The sequence below is a fragment of the Kickxella alabastrina genome (assembly GCF_025024165.1).
Source record: "Kickxella alabastrina strain RSA 675 chromosome Unknown BX661scaffold_3, whole genome shotgun sequence".
Taxonomy (NCBI): Eukaryota; Fungi; Kickxellomycota; class Kickxellomycetes; order Kickxellales; family Kickxellaceae; genus Kickxella; species Kickxella alabastrina.
The window spans coordinates 648,580-671,652 of record NW_026251474.1 but is presented as its reverse complement, the minus strand read 5'-3'; the positions used below and the strand labels follow the sequence as shown (position 1 = coordinate 671,652).

Below are 23,073 nucleotides of genomic sequence, written 5' to 3'. Positions count from 1 at the left end.
TCAAGCAAAACAAGGGGGATAATGAGCTTGCTCTGAACAAACAAGCCGGCCCAAGTTCTGCCTCTGTTACAAAGGGAGCATCAATAATGTTTCGACATTTATCGATGACAATGGCGCTCGCAAGACCACTTGCCCACTTTAATGACACAATTCCAGTTGAACTATGGCATGGCATCAGCCTTGCTGATATGTGCTTATTTTTGCGTTCTGTCAATGAGTTTCAAACGACAATGCTAAAATGTATTTGGTGAAGATAATGGGGGGGGGGGGGAAGCTGCGTTTGTGAATTTTTGTCTTGCCAGTCAGCTTCATTCGTCAGTCTTGTTCGCGCTCAGTACACGCCAGTGCTCGAGGGAGCATGCGGCGAGTGTCGCGACACTGTACTTCTTCTGCTGCTGACAGCTGGCGACAGAACATATTGCCGGTGGCTGTGGGTACTTGGGCGCTCACCCTTCTGTGTGGCGCTCGGGATGATAACGCGAATATCTGTGTCTCTTGACAGATACAGCGCGCATTCTATATGGACAGGGGTACCGGAATCACTAGCGGCACCAGAATCACCGGCAGCACTGGGATCTGACTGCCGGGTGTCATTAAAAGCGCGGTTCTGCTGGCAGCGCTGTACATACCGCACGGTGCCGGGAGCAACCTTGCTGATATCTCCGTTGGCCGATCTGGTTTGCGAATCATCGGCAACCTTGTTCCGACCCTTGGACGTCTGCTTGTTCAGCAGCCGGTTGATAGTATCGATCTTCAGTTGCTCGGCGCGCTGCAGGCTCTGGAACTTGCGACGCCGCGCATGCTCTGATTGCGCAGAGCCGCCTCCTCGACAGAAAACTTGCTCCGCTTGGCCTCCAAAGGCAGCTCAATGAGCTCCGCATCACAGCCGTGGGTCAGCTTGGCCCTTTGTCGGCGAGTGAGGTTTACCATGGTAGCAGTACCCAATTCGCCGCCAAAGTCGCTGAAGCCAGATTTCTCGGAGTCGTCGATGCTCATGCCGTCATCGTCCATGTTTTCATCATCATTGTCGCTCCCGCTGTCTTCGGCGGCTGCGCCTGTGGCACGTTTCTTGGTCGGCCAGGACCTCTGCCGCCGCGCCCTCTTTTTGCCGGGGTGGACGCGGCTGTGTTTCGATTTTCCTTTGACGTTGTTGCGCCAGCCTTGCCAGTGCTGACCTTTTCAACATCATTGTCTTCATCATCATTGCTAACATCGCTTTCCTCCTCGTCCTCATCCCTGTCGTTGTCGTCGTCCCTGTCATCGCCGTCACTCTTAGTGTTGGCCATCTCGGTGCTTTCGGTGTCGCTCAGCTTCTCAGGCTGTGGGATGGGTTCTTGCGCGGTCTGCCGCGGCGCTTAGCAACAGGTACTATATCATCAGTGCTGGCTCACTCTGCTCAGCGTCAGTCTCGTCAACATTCCCATTCGCACTGTCCTTTTGGTCATCGTCATCTTCATTGTTGTCGTTGTCGTTTTCGTCGTCGCTCTCGGACACGTTTTCGCTACCACTGTCGCCACCTTCCTTGCCGCGAGTTCCAACACTCTTCTCATTATCGTCTTCCTCATCATTGTCGTCGTCGTCGTCGTCATCCTCATCCTCGCCTGACGATGCCATTTCGCTCGCACCATTTCTTGACCTTCCCGGCCTTCCAGTTCTCCCAGATGTACGCGGTCTGCCTGGTCTGCCTGGTCTGCCAGGCTTGCCCTTAACAACCGGCTCCTCATCACTCGGGGGCGAGTTTATTTCGCGACGCCTCCCACGCGTGCTTCCGCGTGTTGAGGGCCTCCCACGCGGTGTGGGCGAGCTAGCTACCTGTGCGCCACGCCGGAGTCCACGAGTAAGCCGGGCGCGAGGTCTGGCCCTGGAGACTGATCGGTTTGTGCGCTCAAACGCGTAGAGCGCCTGGTGCTCAGGCTGGCGAGGTCGCGACAGCTGCTGCTTGGCTGTGGCTGCTTACTTGCCGTGAGCGGGGCGTTCTGGTCGTGTGCGTTTCGTTGTCGGTTGTGTCGCTTTCTTCCGATAGGGAAGACGATGTGGATTCTGATATGTCATCAACGGCTGGTTTGCGCTTGGGAGGCATTTTGTAAAAAAATAAAATAAATGTATGGAATAAATGTAAATGCGAAGGGAGTTGAAAAAAAGAAAGAAAAAAATTCGAAATACTCGTTGTTTTTAATACTTCGTGTTTCGTATTTACACTGAAAAGAAAGACCAAACATCTAAAAAAATTCAAATATCATGCAAATCGACATCTTTCTTCCCACAGATTGCGTAGCAACCCGAAGCGTGCTTGCTTAGAAACTAGGGTCAATAAATAGCCCACTATTGTTAGAGATATTATCCAGTTCGCTGCTTCTTGCAAAGAGAAGCTTGGTCAAAATTTGAGCGTCACTGTAAATTTGGCATCAGCCACTTCAAACGGTGCCTTTTTGCGCAAAAAGGGAGGCCGCTTGCCTGTAAATAGGACTTTAAAGATGATGCGAAAGTTCAGCACCGTAGCCATATCACAATTCCACTTCCGTCTGCCTGATAGCACTCTTTTCGCCATCCTTAACCTGTTGCTATATGCTTACGAGTATCTAACTTGTGTGCTACCTGTTTCCGACCTTTGGCGAAAGGTTTTAATGTACTACCTTTTAACGAAGTGTAAAGGCAAGTGTGTAAACACAATCTCAAAGGTTACCCAGAAGTTTGGAGATTTGTTAAAGTCTAATTTCACACATTGCGGCTTGTGCATCGTGGTTTCCGTCTTTACATTGCACTGCAGCGAATGCATGGAAGTGTGGTTAGAAAATCGTCTGAAATATATGATATTTAAATTTTTGCGCATATACGATCCACAGTCTCAACACTCAAAGCAACGGTTCCCCTTTTTTACTCGATGCGCTTCGGCGCCAAGATCTCGCCCTCAACCATCTCCTTGGTCAGACCGAGCTGCTTGAGACACAGATAGTAGCGCTCCAGCGACTCGCGCTTCAAGTACTTGAGCATCTTTGCGCGCTTGTGCAGCAGCTTCGTGTAGGAGCGGCGGTTCTGGTGGTCCTTGCGGTTGATGCGCAGGTGGTCCTCAAGGTTGTTGATGCGCACCGTCCACACGGCAGCTTGTACCTCGGGGGACCAGAGTCGCCCTCGGAGCGCCCAAAAGCTGTGAGCGCGCGATCAATGTTGTAGTGCACGACGGCCTGCGAGTTAGCGTTCTCCAGTGCAACAATGCGACGCACAATGTCCGCCTGGACATGCGCGTTCTTAATGGCCACCTCGGGCATGACATTCAGGCTGTACCCAGTATCGGCGCCAACAACAGCCTTTGGCACAATGTCCGTGATCAGCTTGACCTCAGCGGGCTTGACATTACACGCAAAGCGCCCCGAGTTTGCCTGGCGCTTAAGACCAGCATCAAAGCTCTGCTTCTGCGAGGACAATGAGGCCGAAGTTGCTGATTTTCCCTGGAAGGCCTTTGAGCTGCTGATAGCCGCGTCCTGCTGCGAGATCTGAGTCGATTCAAATAGCCGGCCGGGGCTCACCAAGGAGTTGAGAAAATGCGTGTCCTTAAGCTTACGTAACTGCTCCTGTGCGCGGCGAGCAGCTTCAGCCTCGGCTGCGCGCTGTGCCTCGAGCTCTGCCTTGCGGTTGTTGCGGCGCCGGGCAGGCACTATGGTGTTGTGTGGACAGCGCGCACGGCTGGCTGTGCTACCCGAAGCGCAGGTGCCGTGGCCGCCTTCTGAATCGAACGAAAGAGCATTTTTAATTAACAGTTTTATTGATTAGGAACAAAATAAAACGAAGGCGAAATTGAAATTAGAGAAATAAATATTTTTGGTGTAATTTTCGCAACTTATCTTCTCCCCCACCTTAAAATGGCTCAGAGATCAAGCTGCAGATCTGCAGATTACAAATCAAATTCAATGATTTCTGGTGTTAAAAGCACACATCACGCGTCTTGGTGAAATGGTAATTTATTCGACCACTACGCCAAATTGGCTTCAAACTCGCGGATGGCGCGCACACCGTGGATAATCTCAGCCTGGCGCTTGGCAAGCGAGATAATAAGGTTGATGTGGATCATCTCCTCGACGCAAAAGTTGAGCCCAGTGGCGACAGGTGGCTGCGCGCTCAGCCCAGAAATGGACGAAGAGTTCCGGACAACATTGCGGATGTGCGCCTTGAGCTCCTCGGTGAGCCACTTTTGGTATTGGGGCGAGCTGTTCGAGTTCGGAGTGGGCGTCAAAAACTTCCAAGACCAAGGCTTGAACCGCTCGCACCAAGCTCTATCTCGGGGCTGTGTTGGGAGTGCACACATTGGAGTTGCCACAGGAGTGGTAGGGAACAGGAATGGCGCCGTCGTGGCTTATGTCCCGTCTTGGGTGCATTCGGGGGTGGCCTCGTCCTTGAACTTGGTGTAAAAGTAGTACTCCTCAAAAATGTGGAATAGGCTGAGCGTAAAGTGCCAGATGGCGTCGTGGAACTGGCGCATATCAACCGCTCGGTTGATGTTGGCATGCTGGAGCTGGGCCTGTGAATTTGGCCCATTGCTGTTCGACAGCGACAGCATGCTGGCCACATGGTAACTCTTTGGTTTGAGGTCCATCGTCTGGTCCTGGCCTGCAGCCTCGGGATCAGGCTGGCCCTTCCACTTAATTTTGTTGGAAGCAAGGTTGAGTTGATCGCAGTCACTTTTGTACATGAACACCGGCTGGTGCCGCTAGGAGGGCCGTCGAGTGGCAAGTCAAAGACACGGCGCGTGGCCAGGCCGCGCGCAGTTATAACCTCCATGCCCAAGTGGTCGTTACTAACCGAAAGCTGCTGGCGTAAATAGTCGTTAATTACATCCCAGCGCAGGTCCTCGCGCTGAGAAAGGTGCACAGATTTTGGCGCTGAAGATATCGGCGTACTGACGGGCAACACAGGCAAGCCGAGCGAAAGGGTGCTGAGACCCAGAAGCGGCTGATTTATTTTGGGAAAGTTGCTGGGCGACACTGTGGTAGACAGAGGACTCCTTTGCGCATTGCCTTCGGCAGCTCGTACTTTGCCAGCTTGCGCGTGCGCATCGTGCAGTAGGCAGCAAACTGCGGTGCAGGGCTGTCCATGGGATCGATTACATGGGTCAGCGTGCGGTAGTACCCGTTGACGCGCGAGTCGCCGCCAGAGAACGAGCGCAGCATTGATGCGGGTGGCTGCGGCAGCAGCGGAATCTGCGGCTGCGACGACGAATGGATGGCAGCGGCAGCTGGGGGCGCAACACTCGAGCTGGGAGCGTAGGCGGGTTTGCTCAGGCGAGCAATTAAGTCCGTGGTGTTTTGCTCGACATTCTCGACAAACACAGCCGAAAGACGCGCTTTGGCTTGTATTTCGCCACTGCAGTGAGCGTCACTAGCAACCGTGCTTGGCATGCAGCTCAGCCCGTTTGCAGGCTCTATGGTCATCATCTTATCAACCTGCGTAAAGTACGAGCCCGCGCTCATATCAAGGTCGGGTACAAGACCACAGGAATTGGCCAGCGTTCCCAGGCCATGGCCAACAGCAGCCAGGACAGTCACATGTAGAAAGTCACGCACAGCGGCTTCCTCGATTGACCGCCGCGCAAAATCGCCCGCTGACCCAACGGCAGTCGTGGATATGCTGCGGTTGGGACCCAGGTGCGGCGACGACAACTGTGCGGCAGTGCTGTCGCCACGCGGACGCTTCTGCCCAACATTGATCTGCTCACGGTGAATTTCAACGTACTCATCGACGAGTAGGCGAATGTCGCTGCCCTTAAGGTCCCACGGGCGAATCTCAAGCATGCGAGAATACCGTGCCAGCAGTTGCATATGGGGCGAGGCCGCACTTATTCCCTTTGACAGCACAGCCTCATGTGCGTCGCCATCATCTGAATGGCTGGCCTTCAGCACGCGTGCCTCAGACATGTACACCAGCGGCAGGCAGCCCACCTGAGCGGCGGCAACGCCAAAAAGATAGTGCATGTTAGCCTTGCGCAGCTTCGAGCGGCCAACTTTAAACACACTGCTTAACGTCTCAAAAAGCGCGCTTCCGCTTTGGGGCAGCGGCACCAGCAAGTGCATCAGGTGGGGCGCTCCGTTGGGCCAATGCGAGTGCAGGGTCTCGATGTATTTGTGGACCAGAGTCGTGTGCATGACATGTGACTTGCGTCCGAACATGTTGAAATTGCCGTGGTGACTTCCGCTGCTCCCGACACGCTGGAATGCAGCTTCATCCTCGTCGTTTCGTCGTCAGAGCTGTCGTCGGAGGAGGACGAAAAGGCATAGTCGTCGTCGCCTGCTGGCGCCTGCTTGTGGGCTGACAAGACGTCAAATGAAAACTTGCTCGCTGGAAAGAAAACGACGGCCGTTGCCCATTGGCTCCAGCACCGGTATACGCAGGTTCTTCTTTGCATTATTGATGCGGCCCATGAGGTCCGTGATTTTTTTGCGCGTTGCCGCGTCTGGGTGCTCCAGCCGCACGCGCAGCAGGTGCCGGAAGGTCTGACGCAGCGCGGCAATCTCCTGGATGTCTTCAAAATCCACTGATAGCTCGCCCGGACCCAGAATTCCCGCCTGCTCAGCTGCCTGCACGGCGTCATCAATGAGGTCACCCTCGTCAAGCAGTGTGCTGCGCAGCTCGTTGGCCAGCGGCGACAGGTACGTCAGCTTTGGCCGCGAGCGGATGCCACTCATCCACCCAACTTCACGTGCCCGCTGCCTCATTGCTTTTGCTAAATCTTTTGAGCATGCCTTCTCGGCTTCGTCCTTGGCTTCCGGGCAGAGAGCAGTTGTCCCCGGCGGTGCGCCCCTCCAGAATTGATGTCATCCGCTCCTGTCGGTCTCGCCGCGCTCTCAGCCACACGCTGCGCGACCCGAGCGACATGCTACTGTGCTGCGTCTGCGGCGTCACGGGCAATGACCGGAATCCATCGAGCGGATATAACTGCGGCGATGCGGTTGGGAAGTGTCTTTTTCCGCTAGCTGACACGTTAGGCGACGTTTGAAGCCGTGGAGTGTTGTGTGAGTTGGTCATTTTTGTATACAGTTGAATGCTAGTATATCAGGGATAATGGCGCTAGATATGCCTATACACAATGTATAAAATAAATATATAAAATAAAGCGATAAATAAGCGTATATATGCAAAAAATAATTCAAACGATTAAAGTAGGTGATAAAAAGCGGCACTGGAGCAGGGTTATTAAAAATGAAACCTTAAAAGCGTACAAGCAAGAAAGCAGAAATAAAGGAAACGGCATACTCAAAGGAGCTTTTGAAAAGGAAACTTAGCAAAGGCCGCTAAAAGAAACAAAAATGTCTTTTACATAAAAAATTAAATAAAGAGGATAAAGGAGTGGCAAAAGAGAAAAAATGAAATGGAAAAATCTTTGTTTTACACACGGTTTCCCCTCTCTTTTGCGCTCGCGCTTCTGCCAATCCAAGATTTTGAGTATCCTATGCACTTTATTTCCTGGCGGAAATTGAAATAAAATATCAACCTGTTTATTTACCGTCGCCTATTTATATATTTATATATATTCTCCAAATGAATTGAACAAGGGAAAGAGACGAATCGTAATTTTTAAGATAAAGTAAAGGACAATGCTAAGGTGTGAAATAAAGATATACAAAAACGAAAATGACGATGATGATGGCGTTGGAGGTAGTAAAAGCATGTCCTTACTATAATTAATAGGGAGAGCACATGAAGAATAGCGCCGCATGAGAAGCAAGGGGATCGTGGTGCTTATTTATGGAAATTGACTGCGGCACACAATTAATTGTTTTTCCGATAATTATTTTCGAATGTCTCGAGAACTAAGAAAAAAGGGGAGAATCGTTGACAGTAAAAAATAATACCAATAATTACAGCGTGTCCAAGAAAACAAGTGATTTAAAATACATTTGGCCGTCAAATCCGAAACCAATTGCAAAATGAAAATTTGGACAAAATAAAAAACAAGCCTCACATGCTCTCTCCCTGCCGCTGCTGCCACTGCTGCTGCTGATGCCATTTCAGTGCGCGTGAGTATAATAATTAAATAACAAATAATATGAGGATTTTCAATGCATTGTTGATTCCAGCAAAAAGCCGGATGGGGATGCCGGCGGAATTGCAAATACAAAATGTAAAAAGAGGGAGCAATTTTCTATTTTGCATTTTTCGTTTTCGTTTGGCCATTAAACCTTCTGTCGGACGCAATTGTGCAAAAAAAATTTCATTAATGCGGTCATAATTTATTTGTTGTTGTCTAGGGTGAGAGAGAAAGACAAGCCATGGACTGATTAGTAATGGCAATTGCGAATGCATAAAAATCTAGAATAAATCAAATTTTATTTAGTCCGCCGCTCATTGTAAGCACGAACAAGGGGATATTGCCTAATTTCAGCTTTCAAGTCTGAATTGCAACAGCTTTAAATAAAACACTGAGCACAGATAAACAGGATAAAAAGTAGATTGAAGGGTCACAGCTGCTCATGTAACATTTGGTTTTCGCGAGCTGCAACTGAAAATCGGATGCGCAATATGCATTAGTTTAATAAATCGTGCTGAGTAATTTTTTCTCATAACTTACAATTTTTCTGGGTCTCGAATGGATTTTGCGCAGAAACAAGAATTACAAGAATTGTAAATTTATTTTAAATATAAAACAAGTTGTCAAAACAGAAAACAAAAAACAATATGAATTGTTGATAATTACAGTTATTGTTGGTGTCAAAAATTGAATGTGTGGGAGTGCTCGAATGCCTAAATTTATTGTAGTTTGCGTTTTTGTTGAGTAAAAGTAAAAATAAAAGTAAACATTATAAAATGAAGAACGGTTTTAAAAATTAAATGAGAAATTGCAATCACAAGCGCAACAAACGGTAGCTCCAGACAAAGCAAATCGAAGATTTTCAAGTGTAAACATTATGCCACGAGACATTTCCATGATTTTTATCATTTATAATTTTAGCTTGAAGATGTGATTTAGAATATTATAAAAAAGTACTGATTGCATAAGAGCATTACAGTATGAGCAGTATATACGGGACAAAAAGGTCAGCTATGCATGACAAAAGAAAACATTTTAAAAGTGGGAATCTGTAATATAATATGCATTGAACAGCAGCAACAACTGCACAACGGCAATGTATAACACAATATGACAGACGCACAGATACTAGTTTTTTCACACAACACAAAGATTCGTGTAAATGTGTGAGTGTGGGCGAGAAAGGCAGAAATAGAGAAAGGTCACATGAACAAATACTGAGTGGCGAGGATTTGTGTACACAGACGCAAATAGTTTTCAATTTATTTCTCACGTCATCAATGCACTTGTCTATTGGTCAAAAATACAAAAAATAAAACCGATTTTCAGAACAAATAGTTGTGGAAAACAATGCATAGGTCTTTAAAGATTCCGAGAACAACTATTTTTTAGTTGTTTCTTCACATTTATTTTTCTGGAATGGATTAGATCCAATCGGCATTTCCAAACAAAGAGAAACTTGCAGATTGCAAACAAAGGGGAAGAGAAAGGCATGGAATGCAAAATTAAATAATTTAAAACATGTGATATCATGAGGGCAGACTAAACACCATTTTCCGCATGCTTGCTAAAAACAAGCGAATACAATAGAAAGGACAAGATAATGCATGTAAAATCTGCGATTTTGGCTGTATTTTCACACCTCTATTTATGTGACACACGCCTATTGTAGATTGTTCACATTTTCATGTATTCTTTCAGATAGCCGTACAACCAAATAACAAACAATTCTTTTTTCCCGTACAAAAACTGCCAATTTCAGCAACGGATATCGAAGGAGCGCAGAGAAATCATTTGCCGATAACAAAAGATCCAAAGCGGAAGTGCGCAGATTAAAAAACGGGGACTACTATTCAATCTCCGCCCGAATGTACAAGCCGATTAAATGAGAACAATGCCAGTTCAAATGGGAAACTGGAAGAGGGTGGGGGGGGGGTCACCCACAGGCAATTTACACTATGGTTTATTTATTTGCTTTTGACAAAGTATACATTGCCCATATGATTTACTACCTTGTACTAGTTGTAATTTCGTAAAACAAATGCACTGCAACTCGCTAAACTAAAGGTAAATAGAAAGCGAGTGGGTGAGAGAAATAATTTAACGACAGCAATGTAGTATGTCATTTATTTTGATTTTATCCCAACATTGTCACTATAGTAATATTACTCTCGAACTCGGAATGTTTCAAAGCCATCCTATAGATATCTCCATTCACAATTATATGCCCGAATAGCGTCAATGTCCACAACAAATGCGGCGTAATGCATTGCATTTACGAGTGGTATACATTCGGACATGTATTTGTAAATTTCTACAAATTATTATCTGCAACTTACACATACTGAAGAAATAAACAAAAACTGCAGACAAATAAGCACGGACATTGTGTCCTCCCAGCTTTGCAAATGTGTTCTTGCATGCAGTATGACGATACTGGCATATTGGTTTCTCATTTCAGATTTTCTTGCTTGCACACACACGCTAGCCTCAACGCAATTGTGCGCACCATTGCGCAGGGTACAGCAAGTAGGCAGGCATGCAAATGCATTTAAAACAAGATTGCACGTTTTTTTGGTCTGCTCGTCTGTCTACCAGTGCTAAACGCCGTTCTCGTTAGAACGCGATCCGCTATCTGCAAGTCGCTCAATTGCAGACTCAAGCACGCTTCTCAGTCAATTTCAACACGTTGGTCGGATGCAACGGGTGCATGGCTATAAATATAAGCAGTTCACATTAAAAAAGTTTAGACACAGCGTGTCTGAAAAAATAAAATAGCTACCATTGGCAACAGGTTGGGCCTCAGAACATTGTTCCGCCCTTGCCGCGGCGCGGACGCTGCGCAGAGTTCATCGGGGCGTTGTTTATGCCCATCAGCTTGAGCTCCTTGAGGCGCGCAATGGCGCGGCGATTTTCCTGTAGCGCTGCCCTATTGTACCACTTCTGCGCTTCCTCCACATCGGGGCGCGCAACGCCAATACCGCACTCGTAGTAGTACCCGACGGCGTACTCGGCCTTTGCCAGGCGGCGATCGGCAGCGCGGCGCGCCCACAAGTAGGCCTCGACGTCGTTTTGCGGCAGGAAAGGCTCGGCACCGGTCAAATACCAGCCGGACAGCGCTAGCTCAGCATCAGGGTCGCCCTTCTCTGCGGCGCGCGTGTACCAGCCAATTGACTTGCGTGGTATAACTTCGCAGCCCAGCGTGCCGTACTCGTACGCCTGGCCGAGACGCACCTGCGACGGCACGTAGCCCAGCTTGGCGGCGTTGGTGTACAGCTCGACCGCGTATGCTTCGTCGGGGATAATACCCGGGATATCGCTGGCCTCATGGCACAGCGCCAGCTCATGCAGCGAGTGTGGGCATTCGGGCGTGGCATTGTCGGCTCCGCGCTTCAACCAGTTATTCCCTCACGCGGCGCTGCGGAGACTCCCAGAAGGCCCTTGATCAGAATGACACCCAGCTTGTACATCGCCGGTACGTTGCTCTGCGCGGCAGCCTTCCGGTAAAACTGCAGGGCACGGGTGGGGTCGCGGCGCGTGCCAACGCCAATTCATAGCACACCGCCGTACGGTAGTTGGCCTCTGCATGCTGCGCCTTGGAAGCCTGCTGTAGTATGAGAACGCACGCGCATCGTCGCGCTTCACGCCGTAGATGCCCTGCGATACATGGTGCCAAGGAAGAACTGGGCTTCGGCCGCAATGTTCGAGCGGTGCACAGTGATGCCACTTCCGGCCAGCTTTTTGATCCACTTGAGTCCCTCGGCCGTCAGTGTGGAGTAGCGTTTCTGCTGCAGCTCGGCCGTTTGCTCCTGGTCAGCCAAGCCGCGCGCGTGCTCCAGCACATACTTTGCAAACTCGAGCTGCGCTGCTGGGTCACTAGAGCGCTTGATGCTGACGCGATACGCCTCAAGACTTGATACAGTCGGTGGCGGAGCCTGCGCCGGTGAGCTCATCGGTGCGTTACGCGCAGAGGGCGCTGCCGTCATCGGCGCAGCGCCCATGGTGCTGTTAGAGCCGCTGTCTGGCGCGTTGCGACCGGCAAGCTGACTGGGTCCAACAGCTCCAGGGAGCGACTTGTTGCTGCCATTCCATGGTTGCATTCCTGCCGGGGAACATTCCTGGCTCGGGCAAGCCGCCGCCTCGCCACTTCCAGAGCGGCTGTAGTTGGAGGCAATTGCAGTGTTGCTGTTGCTGCTGTTGTAAGGGCTATTCATTCCAATCACCATCCCCGGGCCTGGCCTGGGCCCTGTATTGGGCCAAGCCCTGGCTGGCCAGGGTGTGCTTGGCCAAAGGGCGGGCCGTTCCTCGGAACCATGTTGCGGTCGCGCGGATCGGTGTGGAATCCCGAATGCGGCGGGTGCTGGAATTGCTGCTGTCCTTGCTGCTGCAGCTGCTGCACTGGCCGCGCGCTGGAATCCAATCTGTTGGACGATAAATCAAAGCCGTCTTCTCGCATGTAAGGCCGGCCGTTGGGCGCGGTGAGTTGCTTCCGTGGTTGACGAGGACTGCGTTCCGAATCCGCGCTGCAAACCCGCAATTTCTGCCGGGATCATCGAGTTGTGCGGCGACGCGTTGCGCGATGCGGGTGCCGCATGGTGTTGCCGCAGTAGGGCCCGAGACAAGAGTTGGGTTGAGGCTACAAGTTTGGGATTTTCAGTGGCATCAAGTGTTGGTGTGCGTGTTTGAGTGGTTGTGGTGGTAACGATTGTGGTCGTGTGTTAGTAACAACAGGGGTGCGGGTGAATTTATTTTTGCATCTGCTCCAATGCGGTGTTAGCGGTGTTAGCGAATGAACTGCGGAGAGTGCCATCGCTTGAGGCGATGTGGACCCGCTGCGGGGAAGAAGGTTGCCGCAGCTTGAACGCAAGCTGTACGTGCTTGCATTCGACAGATGGCGTCTTCGCAAGAACCGCGATCGTGTCTGCGGGCTGTTGCTGTCAGCGCCGTCTGTCGTCGGGCTGGGCATGCACGATTCCGCCCGCAGTAGTCTCCGATGCCGCCGCCGCCCCAGCAGGCTGAGGCTCGAGAACACGGGCGGCAGCGCGGGTAACGTGTCCTCGGAGCCATCCGCATCATTATCATTATTCTTAGGGTGGTGTGATTTGTAGAGAGATTTGCTCTTGGTAAGCGCAGGCAGTGGCGACATTACATCGCCGGGCTGCTTGGCACTGGGTGCATGCAGAAGTGATATTGTGGTGCGCCGCCGCCTGTTGCTCTGCTTCGCAGGCTGCGGGATGGCAGTGTTTTGTGTGTGTGAGGTGCTTTTTGTAAAGTGAGGGTGTTGCATCAACAGAGGAACAAATTCCTTGCGTTCGCGAGCATTTGTAGAATGTATAGGGGTGGCATGGTCGGTTGTGGATATAGGAGTAGATGTGGGAGTAAATGTGGGAGTGGTTGATGTCTTACCTAGTGACATCTGTGATGATGATGTGTTAGTCCTGGCGTTGTTTGCCGCCGGCGCAGCCGAGCCGTACTTTTCCGAGCGCCCCATGTGTGCCATCTGACTGGGGTTCGATGGGAACAACGATGCATCGATGTCGCCGCCCGCGCTGCCGTCGTCATTGTCGTACTCATCCTCGAGATCCTGCTCTCGCCTCCGCGGCACAGGAATGGCCTGTCTCTGTGCGTTGCTTAGCATTTTGTTAGCGCCAGAGTGACCGTTCGTGCCGGCGCCGCCGGCTGTAGTGGGTCTGCTTCCCATCCCCATTCGCTCAAAGTCGTCGGCCAGCATGGATGCAGATACAGTCGCGTTGGCCGCTTCAGTGCTGTCGGAGGGGGTGTTGGTGTACAGTTGTTGTGACAGCCGAATCTGTTGACGAGGATTGGTTTTGCTGCTCTGTTCTCTCTGCTTATGCTGGTCACGCCTATGCTGGGAGTAAAGATCAGAGAATCACTTGAGTCGTCGGTGTATCCACCGGGGCCGGCGCCATTACGCTGCTGCTGCGGTGCGTAGGGCTGACCATTGATCGGTCGCATATTTTGCATATTGGTGGCTGTACCATGGTGTAATATACTGACGGGGCCATTGGTCGCTGAGCGTATCCCGCTACGGGCGCCCCCATCATCATCTGCTGCTGTGGCCGCTGGTTGGCATATTGCAGATGAGCAGCGAGCGCGGGGTTCTGAAGCTTGAAATCATGAGGAGCAGGAATAGCAGAGTTCAACTGACCATACTGCTGAGCTGATACAACACCAAGGGGATACGGCGCCTGGTACTGCTGCTGGTTAGCGTATGTTGCCTGCATCGGCGCGTAGTACATTGGTGGTTGTTGCTGCTGCTGTTGGGGATGCTGTTGAGACTGATATGCGCCACCATTCGCAGCTACCTTTCCCGTGGTCCGGCGAAATTGCTGTTGGCCATAGCCGCTGTCGTGCATGGCGCCTCCGCTGTTTCTGTCGCTGTTGGAGGCCATAGAAGGAGAAACAGAAAAGAGGAAAATTTCGAGCTCACGAAACTAAAAAAAAAGTATAGTGTGCGCTAGTAATGAGCTTTCCCTTTTGTCAAGAGCTAAATTGCAGGGTGCGCTCGTTATTATTTTCTTTAGCAGTAAGCGCGTGGTGTGTGCGACAACGGTCCGAATAATATGAAACCGGGCTCAAGCTTGAGTAGTCAAATTGGTTTAAAATAAGCGGGGACCAAAAATTGCTGGAAAAATAAAAATAAACAGAAAAAGATGAAAGGAAAGAGAAAGAGAAAGAGAAAGAGAAAGAGAAAGAAAAAGAATAAAAAGATAATATAAATGACCAGAGGTATTAGAAAAATAGGAAAGCCAGGACTTGCGTGTGTCTGTGTCCGTGTTTGCTTTTTTATTTGGCCCGTTTGTCGCTTGGCTATGTCTAGATGTCGCGCAAATGAATAATAATGATAAAATAATCGAGGTAAAAAATATTGTTTGTTAGACCAAAACAAAAAGAGAGTAATATCCTGTGCGGGGACAGTAATTATTGAGCAAAGAAAAAAGTGAGAAAGTCAAAAAGGGTGAGATGGCAATAAAAGAAAAAGAGATGAGAATCTCAAGTCTGACAATGAAGAGAGAGGGGGGAGTAAGCGGTTATTGTAAAGTCTGATATCTGATGCGTGAATGTGCGTTGGACTGGATATATTATGCTAGCCTCACGAAAACAGTTATGTAACGACGCTATGCGCGATTGTGTGTGTAAATACGCGAATCTTTGCTGTGTTTTTTATCTGCAAAATAAAGTAATAAATGGACGCTTGGGAAATAATATACCGAAGTATTGAAACAGCGTGGAAAATATACGAGGCTGGATTAAACGCCCATGTTAGGCAGCTGTCAATGTATGATGTGACAAGCAGCCAGTCAGCAACTAAAAAACAAAAATTTGAACAGAAATAATAAGCAGCAGCGTCCTCAGAAAATTAAAGACCAAAGATTAAATGTTATACAGCCTGCTGAAAAATAAAAATAGAATGTGGAGGATAAAAAGCTGAAAATTACACTGGCCCAATGTAAGACATATCAAGCATGGTTTGCCCGACACGGTGTTAAATAAAAAGCAATATTTTCTGCAACGGAAAATAAAAAATATGAGAATTTAATACTAGAAAAATATAGAGGGCCCAGCCATGGCTCCATAAAGGCAGCAACTCACTTTTAATATTGCCCTGTGCCCATTGCAAAAAAAATTATTGAAAAGGGATACACTTGCAAAGACTATTTCGGCATTGTGTGTGTGTTGCCGTGCCAATCTACTACTGGGCGTTAGTCGGCTTCTAGGTTAAAAAGCTGAATTGCTTATAGACTGCACACACAAGCATAGCGCCACCAGCCAAATTTGGCTTGAAAATTTGGCGGCATCACCTGAACCTGGCCGCGTCAGAAGGCATATTGAGCAGTGGGTAACGTGCCACACATTCAAATTGCACACATAAACAGACGGAATAGCTGTTATATCATGCACAACTTGTGAGCAACTTAAGCGTATGTAAAATAGTGAATAGTAATAGTAATCCCATGTGGACAAAAACCGCCGTCATGGGAATTGCGCGCAGCATGCAAATTGCTGCTTCTCAATTCTCGTTTAATCAAGGGAGCCACGCCTAAGGCCCACAATTAATTAATTCATAAATGCAATTCCGCAAAGGCACGTTATCAAAAATGTGATCGAAGAAATAAAAATTTGGTGCTCCCAATCACAGGAAATGAGGATGGCAATTGTTGCCGCACGTCTCAAGTCAGGGAGTGGATGGCAGTGCGAGAAAAGGCGGTGGCGGTGGCGGTTGCAGTAATTCATACGGCAGTAGTAATGGTAACAAATAACTTGATTCCATTTTGTACCTTTGTTTGCAGTTCACCTAATTGGGGAATTATTAGATCCACGTGTTTGAGGGTTTAACAATGAAGCTATGGGTGGTAGCGCTGATGTTTGCGTCTCGAGGGCCCTGGTGCAGATGAGCGACGCAAAATAAATTGGAGTAATATGAGAAGGGGGAAATAAAGAGCGAGTGAATGCGCAAAAATGTGTTTGTCGGAAATTAATAGCTAAAAATATGACACATAAAAGAGAGGATGAAGAACGCAGTTGGCAGCTGTAAAAGTGCAGATATAACAAAACATTCAACCTTGTAGTGCTTCTGAGTGCTTTAGTAGAAAAAAATTCGAGATAAAACAGGTTGCTAAATGTGGCCTGGGCGGGCGGTCGCTGCCGCCTTGAAAGGAATAGAAAGTCAGTAAAGTTGAAGAGGATTTTAGATTGCTGCTCTTTTTTGTTGTAGTTCCACATCCAACTATCCGCTTAATTTCAAGGCGCTTGACTTGCAAGATTTATAATTTCTCCATGGGGGGAAAGAGAGGTGCAGCGGTCTGGTGCATTGCTTCAAAAGCTACGCTGCTTAGCTCTTTTGTTTTATTGGCCTTGCTCTGCGCTGCCCTGTTTCGTCAAGCACCACCGCCAGAGATTTGGCCAATGCCATGCAGAAAAATCTGGTAAAAATAAGATATTTGTGAATCCAGATTAGGAAGGCAGGATCGGCCATATTTCAGTCATTTTCGTCTCTTGGCTTTGGCTTTGGCTTAGGCTATTGTTTGCTTGCAGATGAAGGGCAAGGCAGGGCGGGACAGGGCCGAATTTGTGCACACGCGATGTTTGTCACTGGCCCCTCATTCCGCACTTGAATTTGTAAATAAAAACGTTCTTCATTCCAAGCAACGCTCTCAATTCGCACGACGGCAAACAAAATAAACATTTCGGATGCTGAGCGCCAATGACCTGCTGCTGGTCGGCGTCGGCCTCGGGGTCAAGCTGCTGCTGATGCCGGCATACCACTCGACAGACTTTGAGGTGCATCGCAACTGGCTGGCGCTGACGCACTCGTGCCATGCGGCTGTGGTACTACGAGGCGCGCAGCGAATGGACTCTGGACTATCCGCCGTTTTTCGCGTGGTTTGAATGGGCCCTGTCGCAGGCGGCGCGGCTGTGGGACGCGCGCATTGTGGACATCAACAATCTGGGTACGCGGCACCATCGTGCGTGATGTTCCAGAGGCTGACAGTCATTGGCTCAGAGCTGGTCCTGCTATGGGCGCTGTGGCGCGCAGTGAGGCTGGCGGGGGGCTCGGTATCGGCACGCACAGCGGCAGTGCTTGGGTTTTTGAGCCCTGGGCTGGTGTTCGTCGACCACGTGCACTTCCAGTATAACGGCTTCTTGTTGGGGCTGCTGGTGCTGTCGCTGACGCTGGCGATGGAGGGTCGCGACCTGCTCTCTGGCGTCGTGTTTGCCGTGCTCTTGTGCTTTAAGCATATTTTCATGTACATTGCGCCGGCGTACTTTGTGTACTTGCTGCGACACTACTGCGCAGTGTACAGGCCACGCTGGCGGCTGGATGTCGGTGCATCGGCTGCGCGGCTGATGGCGCTGGCCGTGGCTGTCGTGCTGGTGTTTGGCGTGGCACTGGGTCCGTTTGTGGCGCTGGGCCAGGCGCCGCAGCTGCTTGCGCGGCTGTTCCCGTTCAAGCGCGGACTGTGCCACGCGTACTGGGCTCCCAACGCCTGGGCGCTGTACAGCCTGGCTGATCGCGTGCTGATCGTGATTGCGCGCCTTCGAGGCACCACTATGCCGCTAGCGCTGCCGCTGCCGCCACACGCGGCCTGATTGGAGACTCTGCCTTTGCTGTGCTGCCCGCTGTTCCCCACTAGCCACGTTTGTTGCGACGCTGGCCGCACAGCTGCCGGCAATTGCATTGCTTATGCTGCGGCCTTGCTCGCCCGTGCGCTTTGTGCAGGCGGTGGTGCTGTGCGCCTACGCATCGTTCCTGTTTGGCTGGCACGTGCATGAGAAAGCCGTGCTGCTGATTTGGTGCCGCTCGGCCTGCTTTTGGTAGCTGGGCCGACTCGCCGCGCCCTGCGTATGTTTGCGGTGGCTGCAGTGAGCGGCTACTACAGCTTGCTGCCGCTTTTTTTGGTGCCCAGGAGCTGCCCATCAAGGCCACTGTGCTGCTGATCTGGGTTTTATGCGCGTTGGTTTTGCTCAAGTCCACGGGCAGCGGCACCTCTGCCTGGCAGTGCCTGTCGGCTCTGGAGCGGGCATACATTGTTGGCCACGTTCCGCTGTTCGTGCTGACCGAGATCACGCCTGCTTCGCTGTTTGTGCGCCTGCCTTCCTACCGCTGGCCATGGTATCCACATACACAGCTCTCGGCCTGATGTACTCGTGGGCTGGCCTGATTTTCGAGTACCTGTGTTGATACATCCTGGCCATGTTATCCAAACAAATCAAACAAACAAAAAAATCACAACAAAATGCAGTTATTTTTCACTCTCAACCCTAATCCACAATTGACACCCTGCAATTAAATTGCCTTGCCTGACAATGTTTTGGCTTTGTCTATCTCCGCGCTCAGTCACTTTTGTATTTCTCAGTTCTGCTTTATTATGCTTCACTTTCCTTCTCATCTCTGCTGAATTGCAATCATTTTTCTTTCATTCTTTCCCACCTCTTTTTGATACATAATATCCATGTCGAGCACGGCAGACTCTATACACCACCTGGGACTCCTACTCCCAGCCTCGTCGGCAGCGGCAAGATCGCGATGGCCGCCATTTACGGTCACGACGGCGGTCTCTGGGCCAAGAGCGAGGGCCTGAACGTAAGTGATTATTTATTGATAGACACACAATTGAATTGCAAAGAATAACATGTTTTTCCCTGTCAAATTTGCTAATCTAACTCTAACTCTAACTCTAACTCTAATTTGGTTTTTATTATAAATAATTTTAACTACTTTGTTTCATTTAGCTTGTTGAGGGCGAGTTTGAGAAGATCAGTGGTGGTTTCCAGGACCCGACCAATCTACGCATGAGCGGCACCTACATTGGCGGCACAAAGTTCATGACCAACCAGACCGACAAGAGCTTCATTTTCGCAAAGTACAAGTCCCCGTCCGAGGAGAACCCCAACCCCAACCCCAACAACTTTGACTGCGTTATGTGTGCAAAGACCACCCACGCCATCATCATCGCTTGCGTCCCGGACAACGGCACTCAGGCCGGAGAGCCAGAGCTGTCATCCAGAACATTGCCGACCATCTCATCGGCCTTGGCTACTAGACAGTTTACGATACTTCTTTTTTGATCTTCTCACATTATACACCTTTTTCATATTCCTCTTATCTGACATGCAAGATTAATTATTTACATGGAACAGTGCCGATGTTTTCTATTATGTCTTTACATTTCAGCGCCCAGGTCCTCCAGCTGGCTGACTATGTCTTGGTCCTCGGGATCAAGCGTGTGTGCCTGCTGAAGGCTTCCACTGCAGAGTCAAACGCGCCCATGGCCCTGTCCTCGTCGCTGACAACGCCGCTCAGCACAATAAGCAGCTGCGCGCGCAGCTTGCAACATGTGCAATCCGTGTTCTGCGACTCTAGGTATTTCAAGACAGCAGCCAGCCTGCTCTCAATCTGCTCGCCAACGTCCTCGGCATCGGGCGGCTCTCTGACCTTGCAATCGCCCACCAGATGGCGATCCGGCAGCCCGCCGTGCGCAGACCACTATCGCTGGAATCCCAGTCAATGTGCGTGGTGATCATGGACAGTGCACTGTCCATGATCACCAACCGCAGGGCGTTAATCAGCGAATGCGTTGGTACCTGGTCGAGAAGAAGGCCAGTGTGCTTGCAATAAAGTTGGCCTTGTCACTGTTGCTGCTCTGGACCATATTTAGAGCCCGGGAAATTTCGCCCAATCCTGCTCAAGCTCCTTCTTATTGACAATGGCTTTTTGCTCCTGATCCTCATCTATCTCGTCCTCCTCTGGATCGCGCCAGTTATCCTGTTTCAAGCATACGCCCACACCCGGGCCCTCCCGCCAATCATCACAGCATTGGCCTCCTCCTGCACGCCCTTGCCATGACACCCTTGGCCATAGCCACAGCCATTGTGGCGTACTCCTCGTAATCGACGTACTCGCCCAACCTGAGCAGCGCCCATGCGTGCGAGAGCGTCTTTTGGTCGCAAACTTCTTCACTGCTGTCTCGTATAGCTCACTGACAATGGGTCGGTCGCTGCCATCAGCTTCCTCTTGCTCGGCAAGAGAGATATTTCTTCGGCGACAGAGAGGTGATGTCGGAGGAGAGGAGGATCTCTCCGCTGGCACACCCCTTACAGTGTTTGTCTTGACAATCCGGCGTGTGATCGGCAGATGTTGTGCGTGCGCGCTTTGAGGACCTTGCTGAGGATGATGCCGTCTGGCGCTTGCTGCTGTTGTTTTCTGACTGCGACATTTAAGTTTATTCTATTTATTTGAATTGAAAATGGGTAGAACCAAATTGAACGAGAAAATAGAGCCCCGTTGCTTCAAGCTTCCTTTTGTGTCATCCTTTTGTTTGTCTTTTTTTCGCACTCCTGTTTGATTCTTGAGCTCGAAATATCTAATCCAATCATTTGATCCATACCTTTTTTGCGATTAAGAAAAATATGCTTGCTTGGCCCAGTCAACACAAAACAAGCTTGATTCTAGTGTTGACTGGTGCCATTTTCACTATTTTTTGTTTCTCTCTCTTACGGAAGTCCAAACTTTTAGCTTTCTCATTTACCCTTATTTTACATCACCCCTTCGGCAGAACGTCACCACACACCCTCTCAGCAAATGTCAAAGATACCAAAGATCGTCCCGTGGACGAGCACAGAGGAATATATGAGCGTAGCTGAATGTCTCTACTCGACCGACACATCAGAGCGCAAGTGTGGTGTAGCAATAGTCAAGGCGTGGCGCGCCCGTGCTCGCGTTCCCGTGGCAATTGACGCCACCGCCAATCTGGTAGAAATGACCATTGCTGGCCAAGAGCAACGCCAGGGCTTGACAATCAATCAGCTTCGACACCTCTACACCATGGCGCTGATCCGCTTTGTCAACACCATCGTGGATCTCGAACAAAAGGGCACATACGCCCAGTCTATTGTCTCCTTGGCGGGTCGAATTGGCATGCCTGCGTGGTTTGTCGAGCTGCGTCATGCGGGAACCCACGAACAGCTTCCCAGTCTGGTTGTACTGCAATCGGCCTGCGACCAGGCGCTGTATTGGCTGAAGGACTACTACTGGAACAAGCAGACGCGCTCGCTGCCGACCGACACGCAATTGCATATTCGCGAGGCTATTTCAAAGTATGTTGCTGCTCAAGGCAACGTGCCGTCGAAGAGCGAGGGCCGCAAGGTGAACAAAAAACTGGTCGTCGCTGGGCAGAAAGCCCTGGAAGCGGCCACAGATGAGCTTACACAGCTTGTTGGGAACCTGCATTCTGACGCTGTTCGCCACTACCTTGTCCCCGTACTGCTCGAGCCCGGGTTCTTGGTTCCCGAGAACAAAAAAATGCAATCATCTTTCCCTGACTGCAAACTACCGTCGGCACTTGAGGCGCAGTGGAAGGAGTTGTTGCAGTGGTTTGCGGAGTGCTGGGGCGAGTCACTTTTTGTCGAAGAGCTTTTAAACGGTATGGTATCCTTGCTGACCCCGGACTCTTCCGAGCTGGGTATTTTTGAGCTTGGCGATAGCAGCATTACCCGCAACCACGCAGCCACGTTGATTGCTTGGATCCGGTGGATCCTTGAAGTCTACTATGCGCCCAGCAACTCCGATGCGCGGTCGCTTTTGTCATTGATGATCTGCTCGAAACATGCCTGCGCAACCCCGGATACTACTCGCGGTCCGTCCTCAAGGTCGTTTCGGACATTGACCCCGCGCTCAAGCAGGACCTCAAACCCTTTGTGGATTACATAGGCAAGGCCCTTCAAGCGCTAGCAAACATTGACGAAAAGGCCAAGAGCAATAGTGGGTCAAAGAGCCTGTGATTTTGTCTGAAGTTGGCATGAGGGAAGAAGAGGCGTTGATGGAGCAGCGGCTGAAGGCACACTTTTCACTTACCGCCGCCAACGACAGAATGACAAATTGGAAGCAGACTCATCGATGGACGTGGACCCTGTCAATGGGCTGCCATGTCAATATTCTGTCAGCGATGGTGCTGTTGATGTGACTGCCGCTACCGCTGGTGCTGCTGCTGCTCAGTTTGGTGTGGAAATAGCTCTCGTTGGAGCTATGTACCTCAGTCTTCGTGGTCTGCATGCGCTATTGGCACCCTGCCGACAACAGCATCCCACCGCTGGATTGGCCCACATGGGTCGACGACATTCCGATGCAGATCGTTCCAGCATGAGCCCAGTTCGATCCAAAAATGGCTTGCAGAAAAACAATGAAAAAATCAAATCAAGTATCGGTGAAACAGAAAGTGCCCGTTTTTTCTTGTCCCATGTGAAGTTAGTTTTATTTATTTCCAACTATTTCAATTTTTATTAATGTAAGCTAGAACATACCATCATTTTCCACCTGCGCACGCATTCCCAACTTGTCTCTCTTTCTTCTACACAACTTTGAAATTTTGATTTATATCTTAATATTCAATTTTTGAATTGTTTTTAAGCAGTCATTTTTAGATTTTTAAGTTAAGATTAGATTTTTTATATAGAGGGGAAGAAGCCACTGGATATTCACCAAATTTTACAACGGCATTACGGCAAATGCGCTCCTTCTTTGGCAACTGTTAAAA

General features: G+C 49.9%; 7 protein-coding genes across 7 annotated transcripts; 2 read left to right on the top strand and 5 right to left on the bottom strand.

The window, feature by feature from the left end:
* Positions 1-245: 245 nt before the first annotated feature.
* Positions 246-2,199, bottom strand: BX661DRAFT_177635 (uncharacterized protein). Its single transcript, XM_051534687.1, has 6 exons — positions 1,931-2,199; positions 1,392-1,902; positions 1,085-1,333; positions 832-1,055; positions 479-802; positions 246-437 (listed from the first exon to the last, which is right to left on the bottom strand). Exons 1-6 carry the CDS (start codon positions 2,078-2,080, stop codon positions 309-311), a joined length of 1,587 nt encoding a protein of 528 aa, XP_051394219.1. The 5' UTR covers positions 2,081-2,199; the 3' UTR covers positions 246-308.
* Positions 2,200-2,421: 222 nt separating this feature from the next.
* On the bottom strand, positions 2,422-3,776 carry BX661DRAFT_177633 (uncharacterized protein). Its single transcript, XM_051534686.1, is given in 3 exon segments — positions 2,422-3,101; positions 3,119-3,623; positions 3,671-3,776. 3 exon segments carry the CDS (start codon positions 3,740-3,742, stop codon positions 2,875-2,877), a joined length of 804 nt encoding a protein of 267 aa, XP_051394218.1. The 5' UTR covers positions 3,743-3,776; the 3' UTR covers positions 2,422-2,874.
* Positions 3,777-4,861: 1,085 nt separating this feature from the next.
* On the bottom strand, positions 4,862-6,421 carry BX661DRAFT_65731 (uncharacterized protein). The gene has a single exon (XM_051539377.1). It carries the CDS (start codon positions 6,156-6,158, stop codon positions 4,950-4,952), a length of 1,209 nt encoding a protein of 402 aa, XP_051394217.1. The 5' UTR covers positions 6,159-6,421; the 3' UTR covers positions 4,862-4,949.
* Positions 6,422-10,732: 4,311 nt separating this feature from the next.
* On the bottom strand, positions 10,733-14,734 carry BX661DRAFT_177626 (uncharacterized protein). The gene is given in 8 exon segments (XM_051534685.1): positions 10,733-11,400; positions 11,430-11,500; positions 11,684-12,223; positions 12,241-12,438; positions 12,518-12,653; positions 13,424-13,862; positions 13,880-13,972; positions 14,017-14,734. 8 exon segments carry the CDS (start codon positions 14,428-14,430, stop codon positions 10,820-10,822), a joined length of 2,472 nt encoding a protein of 823 aa, XP_051394216.1. The 5' UTR covers positions 14,431-14,734; the 3' UTR covers positions 10,733-10,819.
* Positions 14,735-17,230: 2,496 nt separating this feature from the next.
* On the top strand, positions 17,231-19,584 carry BX661DRAFT_196331 (ALG6, ALG8 glycosyltransferase family-domain-containing protein; the record flags this gene model as incomplete). The annotated part of the gene is made up of 10 exons (XM_051538043.1): positions 17,231-17,352; positions 17,387-17,471; positions 17,522-18,036; positions 18,084-18,162; positions 18,204-18,286; positions 18,319-18,403; positions 18,448-18,653; positions 19,043-19,124; positions 19,289-19,501; positions 19,549-19,584. 10 exons carry the CDS (start codon positions 17,231-17,233, stop codon positions 19,582-19,584), a joined length of 1,506 nt encoding a protein of 501 aa, XP_051394215.1.
* Positions 19,585-19,667: 83 nt separating this feature from the next.
* On the bottom strand, positions 19,668-20,847 carry BX661DRAFT_222636 (uncharacterized protein). Its single transcript, XM_051538864.1, has 7 exons — positions 20,588-20,847; positions 20,494-20,538; positions 20,389-20,449; positions 20,247-20,336; positions 20,026-20,125; positions 19,791-19,969; positions 19,668-19,752 (listed from the first exon to the last, which is right to left on the bottom strand). Exons 1-7 carry the CDS (start codon positions 20,755-20,757, stop codon positions 19,705-19,707), a joined length of 693 nt encoding a protein of 230 aa, XP_051394214.1. The 5' UTR covers positions 20,758-20,847; the 3' UTR covers positions 19,668-19,704.
* A 100-nt stretch (positions 20,848-20,947) lies between these two features.
* On the top strand, positions 20,948-22,845 carry BX661DRAFT_177620 (Las1-like-domain-containing protein). The gene is given in 4 exon segments (XM_051534684.1): positions 20,948-22,237; positions 22,334-22,534; positions 22,552-22,584; positions 22,620-22,845. The coding sequence occupies 4 exon segments, from the start codon at positions 21,123-21,125 to the stop codon at positions 22,681-22,683; spliced, it is 1,413 nt and encodes a 470-aa protein (XP_051394213.1). The 5' UTR covers positions 20,948-21,122; the 3' UTR covers positions 22,684-22,845.
* Positions 22,846-23,073: the final 228 nt, after the last annotated feature.